Source organism: Choristoneura fumiferana, chromosome 5 (assembly GCF_025370935.1).
Source record: "Choristoneura fumiferana chromosome 5, NRCan_CFum_1, whole genome shotgun sequence".
Lineage (NCBI taxonomy): Eukaryota > Metazoa > Arthropoda > Insecta > Lepidoptera > Tortricidae > Choristoneura > Choristoneura fumiferana.
In genome coordinates, this window is record NC_133476.1 from 18445882 (window position 1) to 18468813 (window position 22932).

Below are 22932 nucleotides of genomic sequence, written 5' to 3' on the forward strand. Positions count from 1 at the left end.
TACGAGTAAATAGGGTGAGAATGATGATGCCATTATTTTTTCCCCTTACTTATGTTGTTCACGCCGTCCCACTGTAGGATGCTCATTGCCTCGTTGGAGTACATCAGCCAGGAGATGTACCGGATCCAAGATATGTACTTCGGTATGGTACTGGAACACAAAGTAAATTAACTTTAAATAAATAAATAAATGCTGAGCTGGCAACGTTGCATTTCATTAAAATTCGTTGCATACTCTTTAAAAACGAACAAATGTTTATTAACGGTTTTTAAAGAAAACAAAAGTCTATCACGCATCATTATTAGAGTAGACACATTAACCTATATATTAAGAAGAGTTCTATCAGACCATATTTTTAATTTTCGTTCAATTTTTATGGAATGATCGAGAAAATCTAACAAAAATGCAATGTTGCCAGCTCAGCAGGTATAAACGCTCTTGGTTTGACATTCTCAGCGCGTTAATAAAAAGCGCCGTACCTATATGTATCCATAGCCAGTCATACAAAAGGCTTTGTACATGTTATTGAAGACAAGTCAAAATTGAAGTATTTACCTTAATCTAATGAAAATTCCGGAAGTCATCATGAGGGCGTAGTCAAAAGGCACGAGGTAGGCAATGGCGACTGGCATCGATCCAAAAGCGCAGGAGAAAAAAGATCCTGGAATAATTAATATGGGTAATTTTTTAACTGCTTCTACGGGGGTAATCCATCATTTTACCGAAAATTGTTTCATCGATTATCGTTTCCCATAACCCTATTCGCAGAATTTTGTTATATCTTAGGAATCATTCATCGAGCTTCGTTTCATCGCTCATACAATTGCTCGAATTACCTTTTACACAAGAATCAACTCATCGAATTTTACTTCATCATTTTATTTTTATATCGACATAGTCGTTCATCGAATCGCCTTTACTATAATTTTGGTTCATCGTAAGTTCCAGTTCCTAAAATTCTAATAACACAGAAAATCGTTTCACCAGTGTTACTTGATAATACGTTTCTATGACAATACATTTCATCGAAACACGAATTTAATATTAGATGGTATAATGCAAAAAAAAAACATTTTTTTTTCAAACATTTTTCAAACAACAAAACTCGCGAGCGAGCAAGAAATATCATTTAATATGACCGCAATATATTTTCTAAACGTGCTGCAATAATAGCAAATGCATCGTTCGATGAAACGTGACCGCGATGAAACATAGTTCGTGGCAATAATAATATAAGGACGTACCGTCTGTGAATCATATTTCGATAATTTGATACTTTTAATAACTGATAATTCTATGACAGGTAAATTAGATGAATCGTTACGCTAGGATTTGAGACAGATTCGAAACGGTTTACGATGAAAAGTTGTTCGATTATATAAAAAAGTAATGAATTGAAGATTATGTGATTAGAAAAAAAGGTAATGAAATTCGTGGAGTTTTCGATGAAATGAAAATCAACGTAACAAATTTAATGATAGCTACTCTTCTACGGGACTTGTTTATAAGGCGTAAGTAAAGTTCCCAATCCACACTGGGCACGCGTGGCCAGCCAAATCTCTCATTTTGAGAGACCTGTGCCCTGATGATCAGCGGGACGTATAAAGGTGGTGCTTAGGTACTGTAATAAATAATAGACTGGTGCTTGTGGCAAAACAAAGACACCTCATCCCAATCTAATACGTCCCACTATGCGGGCTTGGGCCTTAGTTCCCACGCGGGCCCAGTGCGGATTGGGAACTTCACACACACGATTGAATTACTTCGCAGGTTTGTGTAAGATTTATCACGATGTTTTCTTTCACAGTAAAGCTCGTGGTCAATTTCAAATGTAACCTAATGCAGGATATTCCTAAAAATTCTGAGGTAAAGGTTCAGTCTCAACTTCAGGGTCAGAAGCACATAATTTTGAGTAAGTATTTACACAAATCACACGGGCCACAAATAGCCCACATTAAGTACGTGAAACAGAAAAGCGTACTGAAAGGTGGTATTGATGGAATCATTAAATTTTATGATTCCATCAATCATTTTTTCTTTCTTTTCTATCTCCACTCTAGTTCAGTGCGCTAAAGGTTAATTGTCACCTTTCGACAGAACTCAAGCTGTAGCTACTGCACCATTATGTCTTTTTTCAGTGTTCCAAAGCAAAAGACGAGCGTGTACTAACCACAAGCGATTGCGACATTCAGCACGAGGATGGCGATGAAGACGGTAAGCCCAAAGGCATACGCCGTGGCCCGCAGCCCGGCGATCCAGTACACCACTAGTGTGAACAGCGCCGGTTCCACCACGAGCCCAGGGAACTACAAGTCGAAAGAAAAATCAGCAAACAGGGATGAACCAAACATTGTTTAGGCACTCTTTCCTAAAGATAATACAGTTTATTATACGTTAATGATTCTTCAAAACTACCAAAGTCCTGCACGTTGCAAAATAAATTGCGGGCAACAGTTAATTAGGTTTTTATACTTTCTTTTAAGGATTATAAGGTAAGTGTGAATAAAAATGTTGAATGTGGGAGACAAAAAAGGACATTCCATGATCAGATAGGGGGTGTCTTAAAGAAAGGTAAGGTCAAGAGTACCCGAAATCGGCGAGCATGTTTGAAAAGACAAATGAGTGTTGGTGAAGCGAAAGATGCATTGTCAGGATCGTAGCAGGTGGAAACAAATAGTCTCTGCCTACCCTTTCATTGGAAAAGAGGCGTGTCTGTATGTAGGTATATATTTTAAATAACACATAAGAAAAAGAGTTTGACTGCCTGTCTTATTAAAGCTCAGCCCTACATTTCGACTTAATATTTTGCAAATTGATACTAGAGACCTTATTGTCTAACACCACTTCTTTCTGTCACAGGGTTAACGGTGACGGTAGGTATAAGAGGTGGTGATTACGATCGCGAACGTCCACAGAAAATAGGGTAAGTAATAACTTAGGTACCCTATTTTCTGTGTGGGTTGTGTGTGTGTGTGTGTTTGTGTGTGTGTGTGTGTGTGTTTTCTGTGGTGGTTTTAAATATTAAAATCAAAAATCAAAACACCCGACTGCCTTAAAATATACTAAAATAAAGAAAACAAGTCTTCTAGTGGGCTAGAACTTTGTTAAGTAATATATTTTAAGGGTTTTTGTTTTTTTTAATGTATTGTTTTATTTCACTTTTTTTTATTGTTCTGTGAAAATGGTAAGTACATTATAACTATTATAACCCATATATATTTAGAATGGGCTAACTATTATCTTTCATTTGATACCCCACTCGATGAATTTGAATAAAAATCATTTTTTGAAACTTACAATTTGGCGCCAAAAATCCGCCATTTTGATTTTTCAAGAATTTCATGTACCCAGTGTCACTTGCGTCATCAAGACGTATCATTTATCAAAATCGGTTCAGCCCATGAGTTGGACATAGGAATAGACATACATACCTACATACGCGTCAAACACATAACCCTCCTTCTTCGCAGTCGGGTAATAATAAATTTGCTTTCTCTTCCCTTACCAGCGCAACCATCCTCGCGGTATAGTACTCTGGTGTAGCGTACAACCCAGCTCTGATCTCTCGGTGATACAACGGAAACTCTTCTGGGAACATGTTCAGCACAGAGTACATGGGGCTGAAGGTGTTCTCAGCGATTATGATGAAGAGCGCACCCTGGACGTCCTGGATACCATCCTGCGTGAGGCGCGCTGTGCCCATGAAACAGAGGCCAGCCGTGAGAGCTATAGCCTGTAAAAAAACGAGTGAAGCAGATAGCCGCATTGGAATCGGATTATTGCCCACCTTCCACTAAAAAGGGTGAATGTACGTACTATTTAACATACGGCAAATATTCACCATTATAATATGCTTATTACTCGTTAACACGATCACGGTCATGATCCTTAAGCTGTGGTCCATTTTTGTAAAAACCCACACATTTGTTTATTGGTTACATTTGTAAAAAACCTTTACTGAAAATAAGTAAATGCGCGTTACCGCATATTATTGCAATGAGGGCTATCGCGTATGAATTCGCCACTAGAGCCGCTAGTGTAGCATGAGTTCTCCGAAATGTCAAGTCTCATCGTTTTTGTGGTTTATTTATAATTAGAATAAATTTGTGAATATTTTGCAATATCTGAAATTAATTATAGCAAATATGCGTTCCGGGGCAATGAATGTCTGTGTTTTGAGACAGTTTTGTCTTTCGGAAACCTTTGTCCTCCCTTTTTTCCGAACAAAACGGGGACTATGCAACACTGTGGCATGCTCGATATTTTTATGGCACGGTTTTAAGGTGTATTAAATATGATTTTAATCTAAACTTTGTTTTCACGCCCGTAAAGACAGACTTTGAAAGCCATACTTAAAAACCTCACGCTACAGTGCGCCATCTAGTGAGACAAAAAACGATAGCCCTCATTGCAAAAGCCAAGATTCATTTCACTAATGTAATTGTCGCACGGGTTTGCGTATAAGGTGAGTTTTAACATACCAGTTTCTGAAGAATGCGTATGAACTGCACCCTCGGATCTCGGATGACGACAAGGAAATATCGGTAGATCAGCCACAGAATCTTTGTGTAGAAGAACGGCGCTTTGAAGCACTCCTTACTGGATACCTGGCGCCGTGCCTGAAGAAACGAATAATCTGATTCCAGAGCTTTGCACTTGCAAGCAGTTTTGGCGGTTAATAATCCTTTTAAAATGCAAGATCGTGGACACGTAAAAATAACTTGAAGCGTTGACGTTCGTAAGGGTATTAAGTATTATTTTAATCTGTTCAAGGTACACAACTTAAGAGCGACAGGGTTTTGAATAGTACGAGTATTAGGTCATATGTAATTTCGCACATAAATTCCGAAAAACTTAGAGGAATTAGCCCAGGCTTGAACCCACAATCTTCTGCTTAAGAGACCATAGGGCAAACCAGTAGGTTACCACTACTTACCTATTTTTTTATTATAAGCCAGAGGTAAATCCCGGTCCGCCCAAAGCAATGGGGGTCCCACATATATCTTTAACACTCTTAACCTTACCTAACCTGATCTTCGGGACCCCCTTTGCTTTAGTCCATCCAATATATATATCCCACTGCTGAGCAAAGCCCTGCCTTGGAATTCCAACTCGCTCTACACTTAAAATCTCACCTGATCTTCGTGATCCATCAAATGGAACTCAAGATGTATCTCCATGTCCAGCTCCTTGGCGGCGTCGCTGACTGCAAAGCGGTCGCAGATGCTCTTGACGGCGTTGCGCGAGGCTGCCTCGGAGCCCGGCGTCATGGCTAGGATCTTGATGAAGTAGTCCGTTGGGTTGTACGTGATGGGGCAGTGGTAGCCCAGACTGAAGAACAAGGAAGATTTTTTTTATCAAATAGCTGGCAAACGAGCATGCGGGTACCGCCATCCATGGACACCTACAGCATTATTTAGGACTGCGGGTGCGGTGCCGGCCTAAAAGGGAGGGCGATAGAGGAGGAGGGGCCGGAGATTAGATCACATCAAATGTTTTATCTAGTCAGGCGTTACTTTACGAAGGCCCATAGCAATGAACTATAAATAATTACTTTGCTCACCCGCGACCATATGATACTCGTATATAATATCTACTTATGAAAAAAATGTGTGGTCACGCAACTCCTCCGCCTCCACACGTACACGCACAAATCACACAAACCCTACTATCACGACTATACCACACCACACTACACCATACCACAACATAACGCGTTCGAAACGCGTCAATGTAAATGTACAGTCACCAGCATTAATATCTGCAACAGCGGAGCGTGCAAACATATCTGACACGTCCTTCCGGCCCTAGAAATAGAGTCGTATCAGATATTGGTGCTGGTGACTGTACCTGTCTAATTGTTTGTAGTTCATTGATAATGATAAAAATAACCGTTATGAGACCACATAAAGAAGTTTCAATGTCTAGAAATCTTTCCGGAATATCTCAGCAGGTGTTTGAGTCAGTTGACAGAACAGTCCTGTAAATTAATTTTGGATCATTTTGATTGCGGTTAACAAAATATTTCCATACATTGATCGATGTTCAAAGTGTATCGCATCAAAGACGTTTGATTAGGAGCTAGACTCTGCTAGCACTGAATGTTCATAGATACCCAAAAACAAATATTTATAGGGGGGGCACTCCATACAAGTAACAGAAAATGAAAAAACATTTTTTTAACTCTCATCAACGTGTGGCACATAGTTCGACAGCTGTTTTGAAAAACTTTTTTGATTAAGTGAAGATTTCTTATCTATCTATGTATCTTGTAAATCGTTTGTCCAAAAAATATGCAAAAAATATGGAATGGTAACGCTTAATAAATACTTTCAACGAAAATTGGTTTTAACATGATCGGATATACCCTTTTTCAGTTATTGCCGAAAAACTGCGCTTCTCAACAAAAAGACGTAAGTGCCGTGAAGATACGTTCTTTTTCTGGTAATAGATTTTAAGACTGTAGTAAGTGTTTTAATTGTGTTAAATTAAAATGTTCGTGTAATAAAGCAGTCCCTTTAAAACGATGGCCGTAGGGCTTTCTCAGATGCACTCAGGATGTCCTATTAGGGTCAACACTTGCTCTAGATCATTCAAATGAACTCTACTCTCAATTGTATTCGATCACAAACTACAGTATCAGAAATAGATCTAGACTCTTTGATTATTTACATTGTATTGTATACTAGTGATTACCCGCGGCTGCGCACGTGTAAACCATTAGATTCAGCAGTTGAATTTAAATTTAAAGATTTTACTAATACCCATTGAAATTCTGAAAAAATATTTCCGTGATTTTATTACGGTAAAAAATATTGGGGTGCTCCCCAAGCAATCTACATTCCGATTTTCAGTTTTCTGCAACCAGTAAAACGAAAAATTGATTTTTTTCCCTTTCCCGAGTGAGTTTCGGAAAATTATCTCTTAATGCTTCCCTATACTCCTCAAGAAACCTATTTGCCAAATGTCAGCTTTCTGCGACCAATAAAGTAAAACGAAAAATCCCATTTTTCCCTTTTCCGTCAGAATTTCGGGAAATTCTTATGTAGTGCTCCCTTGGTCTCCCCAAAGAACCTAAATGCAGAATTTTAGTTTTCTACGATCAGTAAAACGAAAATTCCCGTTTTTCTTCGTTTCCGTGGGAATTTTTAAAACTCCACTCTCAATGCTCCTTTACACTCCTTTAAGCAACCTAGGTACAAGCCGAATTTCAGCTTTCTACAATCAGTAAAATGAAAGATCCCGTTTTTTTTCGCTCTCGTCAGATTTTCGAGAGATTCTTTTGTAGTGCTCCCTTACACTCCCAAAGAACCAAAACGCCAAATTTCAGTTTTCTATGATCAGTAAAACGAAAAATCCCGTTTTTTCCCGTTCCCGTGGGAATTTTGAAATCTCCACTCTCAATGCTCCTCTACACTCTCCAAGCAATCTACATGACGATTTTCAGCTTTCTGCGTCCAGTAGAATGAAAAATCCCGTTTTTCCTCTTACCGTGCCAACCGCACACCTCAAGCAACCTAATGCCAAATTTCAGCTTTCTAGGACCAGTAAAACCAAAAATTGATCCAGTTGAACTGAATATAAATCCCGTTTTTTCCTAATTCCGTGGGAATTTTCGAAAATTCTTAAATCTGTTTTACTTATATTATTATAATCACCTACTTCTGTGCCAAATTTGGAGAGTAGTAATTATAGTTCACAGGATTCAGTTGAACTGAATATATAAATCCCGTTTCTTCCCGTTCCCGCGGGAATTTCCAAAAATCCTTCCTTAGTAGGTGCCTACATTGTATAAGGTACGAGTATCTATGTGCAAAATTTCAAGTCTCTAGGTCCAGTGGTTTGGGCTGTGCGTTGATATATCAACAGTCAGTCAGTTTAGAATTTTATAATATAGATAGCAGCCTAAGGTATAAAATATACCTAAACTTGGAAGATTCCGTATAAAATACGAAATCCTTCGAAAAATATCACTTAATTTTTTCGTAACGGCTACGGAACCCTATTTTGGGCGTGTCCGACACGGTCTTGGCCGGTTTTTTTTAAATAGGTACCGTAAGATATTATAACAAAATTCTAACAGTCCCAAAAATGGCAAGGATGGCATGGATTTTCATTCTGTTGAAAATGAATTGTCCCAGTACCAACACTGATTCTAGCTTTTAAAGCGATATTTACCTTTCGAAGAAACCTAGTGCTCCCTTAGCACTACCAGCATAGGCGACCCTGCCTTCTGCTAGCAGCACCAGCTTGTCAAACAGCGCCACCAGCTCGGAAGAGGGCTGGTGTATGGTGCAGATAACTGTCTTGCCCTGAGCAGCGCTGGCCCGTAGGAGAGACACCAGCTTTTGTGCCGAGAAGGAGTCTAAGCCGGTGGTCGGCTCGTCACAGAAGAGGAGACCAGGGTCTGTTAAGAGCTGTGTGGATATAATGCATAAGGTTAACTTAAGCCTTTTAAAAAAAGTCGTGATGGCCTAGTGGTTTGACCTATGGCCACTCAGGTAGAGGATCGTGGGTTCAATCCCAGCCTCTTATCTTTAAGTTTTTCGAAATTCGTATGCGAAATTAAGTAGGTACATTTGAAATTTACCACGAGCTTTACGGTGAAGGATAACATAGTGAAGAAACGTGGACAAACCTGCGAAGCAATACCTGTTATGGTGTATATTTAAGAGATCCCTCCATCCCATCCCAATTCGCAATGGGCCCGCGCCGTGTGGGAATTACGGTCATAGCTCTTTTATTCTGAGAGTGGGCCTATGCCGCGCAGTGGGACGTATATAGGCTGGGAAGTGTAAGCACTTTCTTCAATAGTTATGTTGTCAGAATATGAGAACAATGCACTGTACTACGTACATACATTGAATAAAATTGTTTTTGTATGTAGAGCCTTATTAACTCTATAACCAACGTGACTTGCAAAATTCTTAACTTGATAAACATTTTACCCTGATATTTTGAGTTATGTTTAAATGTGTACCGGTTCGGAAACATCATAAAAGATAATGTAACTTTCGCGCTTTGGGCGGAGGTCACCAAATTCGGAATAAGTTAAATCCTGACTTTTCCAGTTTCTTTTTGAGTCAGTTTCTGAAATCGTTTAGTTCCCAAGAGGTCGTTTCGGTAATAAGTTTAATTCTGATTATGCCTTATCCGTTAAAGGATCAATGCTGAAACAGTTAGGTTCTAAGTAAGCTAAATTTTAACAAAACCAAATTATAACCGCATCAAATTCAATAATAAGCCCTTTTCTGATTAGGTCAAATTCTTTATACGTTTCATTCATTAATAGTCTATATCTAATTTGGTTAGTTTTTGATTACGTAAAACTCGTATAAGTGACATTTCTAGTGTAAGTCAAAATCGTGGTACGTCATGCGAATTTACAGTCAACCACAATTATTTGTAGTCTTTTTCAGCGAGAAATGTAATAACAGTATATTAGGTACAGTAGGTACGGAATGCTGCAAAATTGCATGAACAGTTAGTCTATGATTATGATAGAACTACGTATCGTAGACCACCCCATCTACACTATTATATAAATACTACCTATTTAAGACATGAAGGTGACTTTGACAGCTAACGCCACCACGGCTGTGGTAGGCAGGACAACACTCGACACGTTTAGTTGTTCTTGGCATTCAAAGGGTTAAATAAAATACGATAAAAATAGACAGAATCATTTATTTTTATTAACATACATTAAATAAAACAACTAAGAGATCTCATCTCAACTATCTCGCAACTAAAACTCATATACTTAATTCTATAAATGTAATTTTTTTACATCTGTTGTTCAAAAAATATTCATTTCAGATTCACTAGTGCTGCTTGAATTGGTAGTATCAGAGCATACGGATTCGGAACTCGAATTGTATTCAGTATCGGGTTTAGACGCAGCAGCATCAAGATTTTTCCTCACATTTCTTTCGTAGCTCATATACGATGCTTTCTTCAAAAAATCGTACAAACCGATACTCTTTGACTTAACATCATCAATCATTTCTTTTATATGGCGATCGAATTTCAAGTCAACTTTTCGAGATCGCTTCCTTTCTTTATGTGCTTGGGCTTGTTTAATACCAATATCATGATGTCTCGCCTCACTTTTTAACTTCATCAAAAAATGATGAATGTTTGGCTTTTTGGATAATTTTTTATTAAGCCTATTATGCCACCCTTCCAAGTGGTTGGTGGTGCGATATGTTTCCTCGGAGCATCCAAAAATATTAGGAGTAATCACATTCATCCAATAACTTTCAAAGTATTTTCTCCATTTTTGAATGTTATTTATATGCGATGATTTTTCTAACAGGATTTCCCACCCTTCCGGTATATAATCGTTTGGCAACAAAGGCAAGTATGTTAACAGTTTTGCAAACTTGTTCCTATCTTTTCCGTTGTCAATATTTAGTTCCTTTGATTTCGTCCAAACGGCTTTCATAAAATGAAAGAAACATCCTGTTATCTTCGCCGAGGGAAAAACGTATGATACAGCATTCATCGCAGCAAGTTCATAGTCGGCTTTAAAATCTCTTATATTCACGGCTAAGGCAGTTTTTAATTCTTCAAAAAGCCGTATGTAAGTGGATTCCAGCTTGTTTGGTAGAAGTGCATATATTATTGGCACTATAGTACGCCTACTTTCAGACTCGTTATTTAACACAGCATGGATTGTGTACAGCTGTGAGAATAGTTTTGGCACTATCTTGAATGTGCCATCTGCGAGAAATATATGTGTTTTTTTTATTGTTCTTTTTGCCAGATCGGAGCAGAAAATAAGGATTCGGTCATCGTCTCCACTTTGGCATACTAAAAAATTATCACTTATTATTTTTGGGATTTTGACATCTTTTGGATTTTCAAATCTCAGTGTTTCAGTGCCTAAAACGCGTTTTCTATGGGCGTAAAGAGAATCTTTCTTTGAAGAAAAGGTGGGCAGAAGGATCGAGTGGTGCATACCATCTAATTCTTGCAGTGAGTCTTCAAACAACGGTTGTATGGGTTCGAACGATTCGGCAACCTTTTGTTTGCAGGAATACATGACCAACTCAACTTTAATTTTGTCAGGATCTGGTAGACATGTATGCTCACTTTCTCGTAACACCGTTGTCATTGCAGAATTGGTCGTAATAGAGGCTGTGCACTTACTGTCCCTGTCGCTGCATCTGAAGTGCAGCGTTTCATTTTTATTTTGTTTTTGAAAGCAATATTTGAAGTCTCCGAGTATAACACATGGCTTCAATTTTGCCGTATTTATCACTTTTAGGTCTTTTTCCATTGCAAATTAGTAAAGAACTAGCTTGACATTGACAACGGTAGAGAAATATTGTTTTATGATTTATGATAGATATGTTTACAAGTGGCCAGAACACTTACGATTAAGTCATTAGTAAATAGTATTGATGTTAAGTGTCATCTGATATTCTAGCCAATTGTACTTGACCTCCACAGAAACCATCGAACGTAGAAAATAACTAACTATGACGTATACTTATTAAGAATCCCCTCTAATTAGATTCAGTCATAATAAGGAAACAAATTTAGTTAGAATTTGTTTTGTAAAGAAACCTTTCTTGTCTGAATCGGTTCTTGTTCTAATTTAACCTACTCCGAAAAAACTTCCTAACCTACTAAAAATCAGACCTCCTCAGAAAAATGCTAAATAAGAAATTGGTAAATATAGTGTTTGACATGTTTCGAAACTGACTCGCCCCGAATCCAACCTAATAAGAACATGATCTACCCAGAAGCTAGTCAAATAAGAAACTGGAAAAGTCAGGATTTAACTTATTCCGAATTTGGTGACCTCCGCCCAAACCACTTTCGATTCCCACTCATAACTAATATTATTTATAGGAACTTAATCGAGAATTTAGACACGCGTCAGCGTGTCAAGCCAAGTTCAATTATTTATTACTAAAATTACAACACACTGCAGTGGTCATGGTCACGAGTCGACTGCAATGTGCCCTAATCGTCGAATTAATTTCACCGGCCGTCTCACTCTGACAGCCGGTGAAATTACTGGCAATTAAGGTATCCCATCTTAGGCCTCTAGGTTGGCAACGCATCTGCAATACCCCTGGTGTTGCAGATGTTTATGGGCGGTGGCGATCTCTTGCTATCAGGAGACCCACTTGCTCGTTTGCCATCCAATCGAATAAAAAAAATAACGTGAATTTTCTGATCAGGGCTGAGCTCGCGTGGGAAGTACAACCTAAACCAGGGGTTTGCAAACTTTTTAAGTTGGCGGTTTAATTACAGGCTTAGTATTTTTCCACGACGCCCTTGCAGCTACGAGACTAGCTAGATGAAATATAACAAGCAATGAGGATTTTCATCAGATTGCTGAAGAGCGTTTTTACCTGCTGACCTGACAATGTTGCATTTTTGTTAGTTTTTCTCGATTATTCCATAAAAATTGAATGAAAAGTAAAAAATATGTGGTCTGATAGAACTGTTCTTAATAATATAAGTTAATGTGTCTACTCCAATAATGATGCCAAAATCGAAAAATCGTCTTAGCAAACCCCTAATGGTTTTAAAAGACCTATCCAACGATACCCTACACTATAGGGTTGGATGAGGAAAAAAAACACCTTCACTTTACGTCTATGGGAGGTACCCTAATTTTTTTTATTTTTTTTTTAGTTCTTTATTGTACCATTTTGTCGGCATAGTTTACATATATATCCCTGTCCTGTCCCTGAGCAAAGCCGCAGACAGACGGGCAGCCAGACAGACAGACATGGCGAAACTATAAGGGTTCCGTTTTTACCATTATGCGTGATAGACTTTTATTTTCTATAAAAACCTGTTAATAAGCAGTTGTTTGTTTTTAAAGAATATAAAAGTCTATCACGAGTAATTATTGTAGTAGACACATTAACTTATATAAGGTTCTAGAAAATTAGGTGCGGATATTTTCAGGGCTTGTAATGAATAACCTAAGAATCAATTATACACATAAATTATTTAAGTATTGTGTTGTAATATTTTTTGTTTCATACAAAAATACCATTCCGTCCAAAAATAATCATCTGCGCATTAAAAGTAAGGTAAGATTTAATGAGTTCTAAAGCGAGGCCACGAATGCCATAAAAATTTAACTTACAAATTAAAGTATCATGATCCACACAATCAAAAGCTTTCGAAAGGTCGCAGAATACACCTATAGCGTCATGTGATTCCTCCCAAGCTTGCAATATGAATTTAACTAAACTATGACCCGCGTCTGTAGTAGACCTGCCTTTTGTGAACTCGAACTGCGACCTTAGGGGTATTAAAAGGTGAGATAATTTGCGTCAGCATTATATTTTAGAATATTTTGCTAAACGCTGATGGACACAGGACGATAATCAGAGGGATTATCTTTATCACCTGATTTAAAAATAGGAACTACTTTACTATATTTCATCAAATCTGGAAATACGCCTTGATCTATACAACAGCTATTAAAAATAAAAGCTAAAGTTGGAGCAACGACATCTAAAATGGAATATAGAACCTTAACTGAGAAGTCTAACCTTAAGTCATCCGTTTTTTTTACTTTCAATAATCTAAAAGTCCCAATGATGTCACAGGGAGAGACATGCGTGAATTTAAAATTACTTGTTTGGAATAGATATATTTTGTTGTAAGAACGATTCAGCTACCTTTGAGGAAGACGCGAGACATTTTGTCGTTTCAATGGAGATTTTAGAGAAGTAGGTATTAAACTCGTTAGCTACTTTAACCGCGTTCGTTTCTAATACGTTGTTAATCTTTAATGATCTATATATAGAGAACTCCGCGTTCTTACGTGGACCGGTTTCAGTATTTATAATTTATCAAACTGTTATAATTTTATCATTAGAGGACTTAATTTATTAGTTACATGGGCTGCTTTTGCTTTATTACATATAATTTTGAATAATTTTGAATAATCCCTGACATACTGGTGACGACGTTCATCAGTGGTACACGATTTCTTATCATAAATATCATATAAGACGTCCCTACTCCTACGTATTCCGGGTGTAGCCCATTCATTGAATGATAGTTTGTTTCCTATTTTAATACGTTTTTTACTACACGTTTTATCGTATTCCTCGTATACAGTATTTAACAATATTTTTAAATTTTCATTTGGATTTTTAGTATTTACTTTTAAATTGTTGACTTTTGCGCGATGTTTGTTTTGAGACGGTCAAGTCTTTGTTTGTTCAATGGCCTAATTTCTATGGTTTGACTAACACCGCCCCTAGCCCGAGGTAACTTCACTGTTTGAGCTTTGTGATCCGATCTTACTCCACTGAAAACAGCTTTTTCTAAATACTTACAAGTTACGCAAATGTTGTCTATACAATGTGGTCGAAGTGTTTGTGACTCTGGTGGGTTCATTAAATAATAAATTTAAATTAAAAGATTCTAAAACAGAAATAAACTGGTCTTTTTCAACGGATTGTGATAAAATATCGATATTAAAGTCCCCGCAGACGACCAGCGCTTTATTACGTTTACTGATTTCCTTAGAACATCTTCCATAGTAACAGTTGGGTAGTAGTAGTTCTGCTTAAGTGGCTAAATAAGAAACAAACAAGCTGAGATATGTGGTGCATAGGGGAAATTCGTGTCTGTACCGTTGTCCAGGTGTTGCAGTTGTCTATGGGTGGTGGTGATCTCTTACCATCAGGAGACCCACTTGCTCGTTTGCCATCCAGTCGAATAAAAAAAAAAAAAAATAGCACGTGGCACGGAATGCCGAGGACCTTGGTTCGATTCCCAGTGCTGGTCTTATTTTCTGGTTTTTCTGTGCATCTATATTTCAGTTTGTATTTTCAATTTAGGTTTCTGTTAAGCAGATAATATCTAAGTTTTCAGAGAGTCATTCTAAACTTAATATTTTGCCAGTGAAGCGATTTATATTTTGATGTAGAAACGATAGACTACTTTGCTTCTCTATTCTCGGTGTAGGTAGTTTAAAGACACATTTGCTCTTGAAGGCTTATTTAAAAGCTTTATTTAGTTTCTAATATAAAGTTAAATGGTCAAATTGTTGAATTTGTAAAATCAACAGTATTTTTAGGAATAACGCTCGATTCTCAACTACAGTGGGGACCTCACGTCACAGCAGTCGCGGGTAGATTGAGCTATGCTACTTTTGCAGTTTGGAAAATACGGTTGGTGTTTTTTGCTTACTTTAATAGCATTATTTCGTACGGCCTTATTTTATGGGGATCTGCCGCAGACATTGAGTCAATTTTTATTGTACAAAAGAGAGCAGTTAGAGCAATTTATAATTTGAAGACGCGTGAATCTTTAAGATCTTTTTTTAAGAAAACTGGTATCCTAACCCTGCCATCGCTTTATGTTTTTGAAATAATCATGTATGTTAGGAAGAACATATATGTCTTTTTCCCACTAACGTCGATAAGCCAAAGGCTACTAGAAACACGGGGAAGCTTAAAGTTCCATCTTACAGACTGGCTAAAACCAAAAAGTCATTTCTAGGAAATTGCATACGTTTTTATAATAAAATTCCAAAAAATATTATAAATGAAACGGATACAGAATTCAGATCTATTGTCAAGAAGATATTAATAACAAGGGCGTATTATAAAGTTAATGATTATATCATGGACAGGGATATTTGGAAATAATTCCGATCCGCATTAGCGATCCCTTCAAAAAGCGAACCTACTGTGTTAAAAATAAAGTTGTGTAAAATACATGTGATATATAGATATCATTTAATTATATTGTAAATCTGTTTAAAAAAAATGCCTCATTGAGTTTCTTGCCGGATTCTTTTCCGAACCGGTGGTAGATTTTTTTTTGACATTCATAAGTGCTTGTTATAGCCTAAATTGAATAAAGATATTTTGACTTTGACTTTGATTTAATTTAATTGAAAGTAATTAACAAAACGATGCAAATAATCGATCCTAAAAATATCCGCATCTGATTTTCTAGCACACTGTATATTAAGGACAGTTCTTTTATATAGACCAAATTTTTCATATTCATTCAATTTTTATGGAATAATCGAGAAAAACTAACATAAATGCAACGTTGCCAGCTCAGCAGGTATAAACGCTCTTAAGCAATCTGATGAAAATCATCATTGCTTGTTATATATAGTCCCCCTAGCTGCAAGGGCGCCGTGGCAAAATAATTGCCTGTAATTACGCCGCCAACTGACAAAGTTTGGGAACTCCTGGTTTAGGTTGTACTTCCCACGCGAGCTCCGCCCTGATCAGAAAATTCACGTTTTTTTTTAATTCGACGCGGTACCAGGGATAAGAAAAACTAACGGTGGTACCACCGGCTGCCCGTCGGCGGTACCAGGGATAGTTTTACTAACCGTGGCACCACCGGCAGCCCGTTGGCGGTGGCGTTTGGTAGTAAAACTAACCATGGTACCACTGGCAGCCCGTCGGCGGTACGAGGGATAAGTAAAAGTCACCGTGATACCACTGTTGGTTTTATCGGGTGTACTACGGTTAAGAAAGGGGTGCAAAGGTTATAACTGTAGTACCACACGAGAAAGGGGTACAGAGGTTATAACCGTAGTACCACAGGAGAAAGGGGTACGAAGTTTGTAAAACTAACCATGGTACCACTGGTGGTTCTATTGGGTGTACTACGGATAAGAAAGGTAAACACTCTTAAGATTCTGGGTTAAAAGGAGCCCCACGCGGCGCCCTTGGGTAGGTACAGTCCAGAGCGCCCTAGGGCGCCGCGGCGCACAGTTGGGAATCCGTGACCTAAACCATTTCATTCTGTGAGTTGACTTATGCCCCGCAACTGGAGATGAAACTCCATACCTTACGATTTCTCATACTATTGCATTCTTACTCACCTCAGTGGCAAAAGCCAGCCTTTTTCTCTCACCACCTGATAATGTTTTTCTGCCATCAAGACCGCCGATTCGTGTAAATCGGGAGTTATACAGGCCCAGCTGGCGCAGGAGTTGATTCACGCGCCTTTTGCGAGCTATAGAAGAAGTCCGTCGGTCCATGCGTAGTCTAGCCTAATGGAAAAATTAAAAAGTTTATAAGCGCTCCGAAAATTCGTTGTCAGCGTCGAGCTTTTGAGAAGAGACGGTTCACCGTCTGAGGTAAAATTGAATTCAGAGGTCATCACCCACTGGACCTATTGTCTACCTCACCTACGCACATTATATTGGGCTTCAATCACTCCTGCTGGCTCGTGCTGAGGCACAGACCGACTTCAGACTGGTAGAAAAATATTTTCATGGTTTTTTGTAGTCGGTTCAATTTTTTGTTATAATTTTTTTTTCACGCTTTTTAGTGTAAATAGTTTAATATCAACTGCTCATCACTTTTTACGAAAGATTGCTTTTTCCGAGGCAGAGACGTTCATTATTGAGGAGTCCTGGTGCTTCACCACCCGTTTTACCATATGCATTACGAGGAGCATAAATTGCTTAGCAACTTTGACACAGTTAGTTAGTAATTAAAATTCAAGCCGTGAAATACTTGTTATTGAGTAGTAACTCCGATGGTCAACTGTGGTCTTCATCATCAGTTCTACTTCACCAAATGATTATTTTCAAGAGCAAATGCACGAGATACTACTAAATATATCCAATTTACTATAGGTGTCCCTATAACATTTGAAGAGTTCTCTCAATTTCCTTAAGATCCAATCATCAGATCCTGATTTGGTGCTTATGGGACCTAATTGAAGACAAAAAATAAATTCAAATCGGTTCATAAATCTGAGGTAACAAACTTAAAAAAATAAATACAGCCGAATAGATAACCTCCGTTTTTGAAGTCGGTTAATAAATACGCCTGATGTAAATCAAGAATAGGAAAATGTGCGACTGGAAATTTAGCTACTAGGAAAAGACGATTTTGGGGAAATGTCCTAACCACTCATCCCGAGCATACAGTAAATACAGTCCCTATTTTTGGGTGGGTGACAACATACCATAACATTAAGGTGTTCTATGACAGTGAGGTTGTCCACGAACAATTCTTCTTGATGCATGTAGCCGCTATGTAGATGCATGAAGTCGCCAACCGGCTGCCCGTTCATTGCTATTTCTCCATCCACCACCGTGCCCACTTTTGGAAAAAAAGAGATTAAAACAAATAAATACTTGAACATGGTTTGCATTTGCATCAAATACTCCTATCGAAATTACAAACTACTTAATATGCTTATCCATGTCTCAGTTTGTATTTTCGAAATGGTTTCACGGGATACCCGTAAAATTAACAAATTTGGAGTTGAAATAAAAAATTACAAAAAGACTCCAAAAAAAAGACAATCAAATACTCTTATTAATCTCGCCGGAAGACCAGCGCTGACGCCAACTCAGGAGTCTATACTGAGGCGGGACCATTTCGTGAACACATAATATAATATTTTATACTATTTAGTATTCTATATTATTTTTGTATTTTTTATTTTTATATTTTACCTTTTCGTATTATTTGTATGTGATGTGTGTGTTACTTTTTCTTCATCATTCATTCATAATCATATGTATTAGTTACTTGTTTTTTTATATATGTGTTATGTAGTTATGTTGTTTTGAACTGATCTCAAAAAACCGGCCAAGAGCGTGTCGGACACGCCCGAAATAGGGTTCCGTAGCCATTACGAAAAAAATAAGTAATATTTTTTTATGGATTTCGTATTTTGTACGGAATATTCCAAGTTTAGGCATATTTTATACCTTAGGCTGCTATTATCTCTTAAACTACTAATAATTCTCAAGAAAACTTAACCGTTATAGTTTTCCTTGTAAGTTGGCTCGATTTTAGTGAAAATTTGCACTTTAAAGTTGAATATTTTGCAAAAAAATCACTAAATCGAAAAATCGTTTTAGCAACCCCCTTATGGTTTTAAAAGACCTATCTAACGATACTCCACACTACAAGCTTGGATGATATTTTGTCTGGAGAGAAATATAAATCAATACTAGATAAAAATAATTTAGAATTCTGTGATGCTGGAAAATGTTAAAGTATGGATGTATATCATTTATTTTCAAGATATAGGGTCTATTTCGTCACTCTGATCTGATCTGAAACCCTAACAATTTACTTTATGATTATTTACCTGGATTTCGATGCGCCAGCGCACTCATTAGTGTGGTCTTCCCTGCACCGCTGTAACAACGTCAATTTTCAATGAGCATCTTTTCTCTCCCTCTTACCTATTACTAATAGGATATTACAATAATATAATGTAAAAGAAACAAAATACAATTGACGAACTTTGAGATATTAACGCACACTAGCGGAATCGGCAATAGTATCGATGGTGCTATTTTTTTTATTTGAATTAAATATGTTTTATTATACAAAATGTCTTCAACTACTGCAACTACTGAGCGTCACAAAATTTGGCCCACTCTACATACAAAATTACCTATTTGTGGATATACATTTGTGGGCCAGATTTTTTTCCGCTCACTATGTTTCGTTATAGGTACTTCATCAGACAGTTGGGTTAGTTTAGCTGAATAAAAAGAGTAAAACTATAGCAAATGTTTATCAGGATTTTTATTTTCTACACTCTGTGAAAGTCTCTTTCAGCTGTCTATCTACTATACGATTCTCGAAATACAGTTCTGCATTAGTCAAATAGACAGGCGGACAGCGGAGCAACAGTAACAGGGTTCCGTGTGTCACCCTTAGGCTACGGAACCCTGAAAAAAATACGCAATAGAATCTTCATGGAAAAATACTCTATATATCTAAATTTACATGTAACCTGTCAGATAATGTCACTCTGTGGCGAACGCTTTGTAGAAAGCGCCTTGCTCGCGACGTGACAAGCAGCCGATCGTTACTAACGGTCTATGGTAAACCATGAAATCTGAGCCTACCGATATAATGTTCAGTTTCCACATTGCTGAACAAGCTGGGGCTACACTGGCACGCAACGCGATCGACATCGCATGCGCAAAAATTCGAATACCTACACTTTGAGTAAATATCAAAATAATGTGTAGGTAGAGTCATTGACGATGACGCGAGCCGTAGTTTTTATTAAAATGTCATTAATGTCCAATTTTGACAAAATCACGCGTCTTTGTGACAAATGGTGCCGCGGCCCAATGTATCCTCATCTTTAAGTGGACGTACAGTCATTTGGAAATAGTAGCATTTTAGTATCACGTGTCAAAATGTAGATTAGAGATTTCATCAATGTCTATTTAGTTACTAGAGATGGCTGTTTTAACCGACTAGAAGTAAATTAGGAGCAGAAGGTTCTCAACGGAATCCTTTTTTTTAATTAGTATCAAATAATAATAATTAAGCATATGTCGCAGTAACATGGCCGAAGCTGTGATTATTCCTAGTTAAATACCTGGAGATATAATATGTCTATCAACCTACATCTGCACCCTAAGACGATTGTAATTCGCTAAACACGACTAAGTGACGTTGTTCTGTCTTGCAGTTCCAGGTCTAGTTTCCGGGTCAGAAATACACATAAATTAATACAAAGTTCAGAAAACGCGTGAAAAGCGTGTTCAAAGATTCCGTTCCCTACATTTATAGTTACTTGGATAAATAGTTACCGTTAATATAAAGCGCGTAAAAAAACAGTAAGTAAGTTGAACTTAATTGAACCACAATACCTAAGTAATTACTTTTACCCCCTAGGATTTATAGACGGAGAGCGGACTGCAAAATTTCGTACCTACTTGATACCGCGATGAAATGCACAATTGTTTCCCATAAAACTGATGCTAAGTCCGAATTTGATAGTCTACCACGGCGGAACTTGCCGAAAGTACCAAAAAAATACTCACTTCCGGTGCGAAAAGAGGGGCGTCATTTAACCCATCTGATACTGAAATAATAGTCATGGCATCAGTTAGGAATTTACTGGTAGATACAGAAAAGCGAAATATGTCAGTATTTTTTTTGCCGGAAGTGTTTGGCAGACGCTCTCAAAGGTGACCATCAGGAACCCTAAATATACCCATCTGATACCAGCATGAAACCAATTCCAGTCGGTAGGTATGAACCCTCATTTCCGTAATATATATAAGTCTGTTGTCTGCCGAAACACCTTGACAGACGAGATTATGTGAGCAACATCTACTCCGGTCAGTTAAAGACAATTCAATTTACATAAATTCCGACAAAGCAGGAGACCTTGGGACCTTGATTCAAGTTGATTCCATGTGTGAAAATATCTTTGCCATCTTCCACAACCCAATTTTGGTGGATTCGAAAACATAGGTTCTTTAAATTACACGTCAAAGCCGTATACAAAAAATTAGCCTTATATCGAATTACTTTAAAAAAAACTGTAGAATGACCAGGCTATTAGACACATTAACACTTAGAAGATATAATGTATGTTACCTATACTATATCATAGTTTTTTCACTTACCTAGGACCCATTAATGCGATCAAAGATCCTGGTTTAGCGATACCGCTCACTGTAAAAAAAGAAATTATTTAGGTTTCTTACATACTTTGAAATATATTATCTTTATATGTAAAGAAGATAAGGGTCACGTGCAATAAAATTTGACTTCCGTACACAAAGATTATTTCAAGCAAATGAAGTTTGGCATGAGAATGGATAAATCAGCTCGACTCAATGCAACACAATAGCTCTTTATTAAACCCCACATTAAAAAAAACACAAAAAATCATAGAGAAGATTTCATCATCATCATCATCAGCCCGAAGACGTCCACTGCTGGACAAAGGCCTCCCCCTTAGAACGCCACAATGTGACAACTCGCCACTTGCATTCACCGGTAGCCGGCCTGGTAGGAGGCTTGCCAACGCTTCGTCTTCCGGTTCTTGGTCGCCAATCGAGGGCTTTTCTCCCCCAATGGTTATTTGTTCTTCGAGCGATATCGCCCGCCCATTGCCATTTCAATTTGCATATTTTTCCAGCTATGTCAGTGACTAGTTCTTCGACGAATTACCGTATTCCGGATTCTATCGCGCAAAGAAACTCCAAGCATAGCTCTCTCCGTAGCTCGTTGCGTGACTCTGAGCCTCTAAGAGGCCAAGAGTCAAGGACCACGTCTTAGCGCCATAAGTCATCACTGGCAAGACATCGAAGACGCTCCCGCCTTAGCCTTCTGAACCTAACCTATCCGAGTCGCTTCTGCTCCGAACCGTCTTGCTCGCTCGCTTCGCTCGCTCGGACAAATCAAATGTCGCAATTCTAACCTAACCTATGTGGGTAAAATTTACCTAATTCAAAGGCTGGTTTGATGAATGGGATTTATCAGTGCATAGTTTCGATATTCACCATTTACATAGATGGCAAATAACATTATGGCATGTGATACTTATGGCTTAGAATGATTATAAAAAATGAAATTATTGAAATTAATATTATGGGAATCAAAGATTCTGTCATTTGAATTATGTGGTAAACAATGGGTAGTGCAATTGAATTTATAAGAAACAAGGCCAGGGCTAAAGGAGCTTTAGCAGGGATAGAGAAGATTTAAGCACAATATAAACAATAATCGACTTTAAGGTTCAGAGCAATCTGTCTCAGAAGAAGAAAGAAGAAAACGAATTTGGATGTGATAAAAATTTGGCTCAAAATCTGGCTGAAAATGTGTTTTTTTTTTCATTTACGTACACTCTTAATTTGCAGGTCTTCTTCGACCCCTGGGGCTCAATATACTACTCTAGATATTGCTGGTCTAAAAGATTACCATTATTGACTAATCTCTTCAGCTTCCCATCCTTGAGAGTGACGTGGACCGCCAGATCGCGCCACACGAGCGTGCAGGGTGGCGGCGCGTGCGTCGGTCCCAGGACCTCTTCCACTTCGGGGAAGAGGGGATCGTACTTGGAGCGGGAGACGCCGTCATTGTACAAGACGTCGGCCGGTGTCAAGTCCTGTTGGAATGTACAAGATTCCATGAGATTCAGTCATGATAAAATAGAGGAACAACAACCAAC

General features: G+C 37.9%; 1 protein-coding gene across 1 annotated transcript in view; it reads right to left on the reverse strand.

The window, feature by feature from the left end:
* Positions 1 to 22932, reverse strand: part of LOC141428306 (protein scarlet-like) — a 28060-nt gene that overhangs the window by 3828 nt on the left and 1300 nt on the right. Inside the window, exons 2-13 of the mRNA XM_074088240.1 lie at positions 22683 to 22869; positions 21383 to 21431; positions 19087 to 19136; positions 17947 to 18083; positions 16850 to 17020; positions 8179 to 8417; positions 5136 to 5331; positions 4482 to 4619; positions 3506 to 3733; positions 2171 to 2306; positions 556 to 661; positions 50 to 150 (exon numbers count right to left, since the gene is read on the reverse strand). Coding sequence (XP_073944341.1) covers positions 50 to 150; positions 556 to 661; positions 2171 to 2306; positions 3506 to 3733; positions 4482 to 4619; positions 5136 to 5331; positions 8179 to 8417; positions 16850 to 17020; positions 17947 to 18083; positions 19087 to 19136; positions 21383 to 21431; positions 22683 to 22869 — 1738 coding nt within the window. The remainder of the gene's footprint in view (positions 1 to 49; positions 151 to 555; positions 662 to 2170; positions 2307 to 3505; positions 3734 to 4481; positions 4620 to 5135; positions 5332 to 8178; positions 8418 to 16849; positions 17021 to 17946; positions 18084 to 19086; positions 19137 to 21382; positions 21432 to 22682; positions 22870 to 22932) is intronic.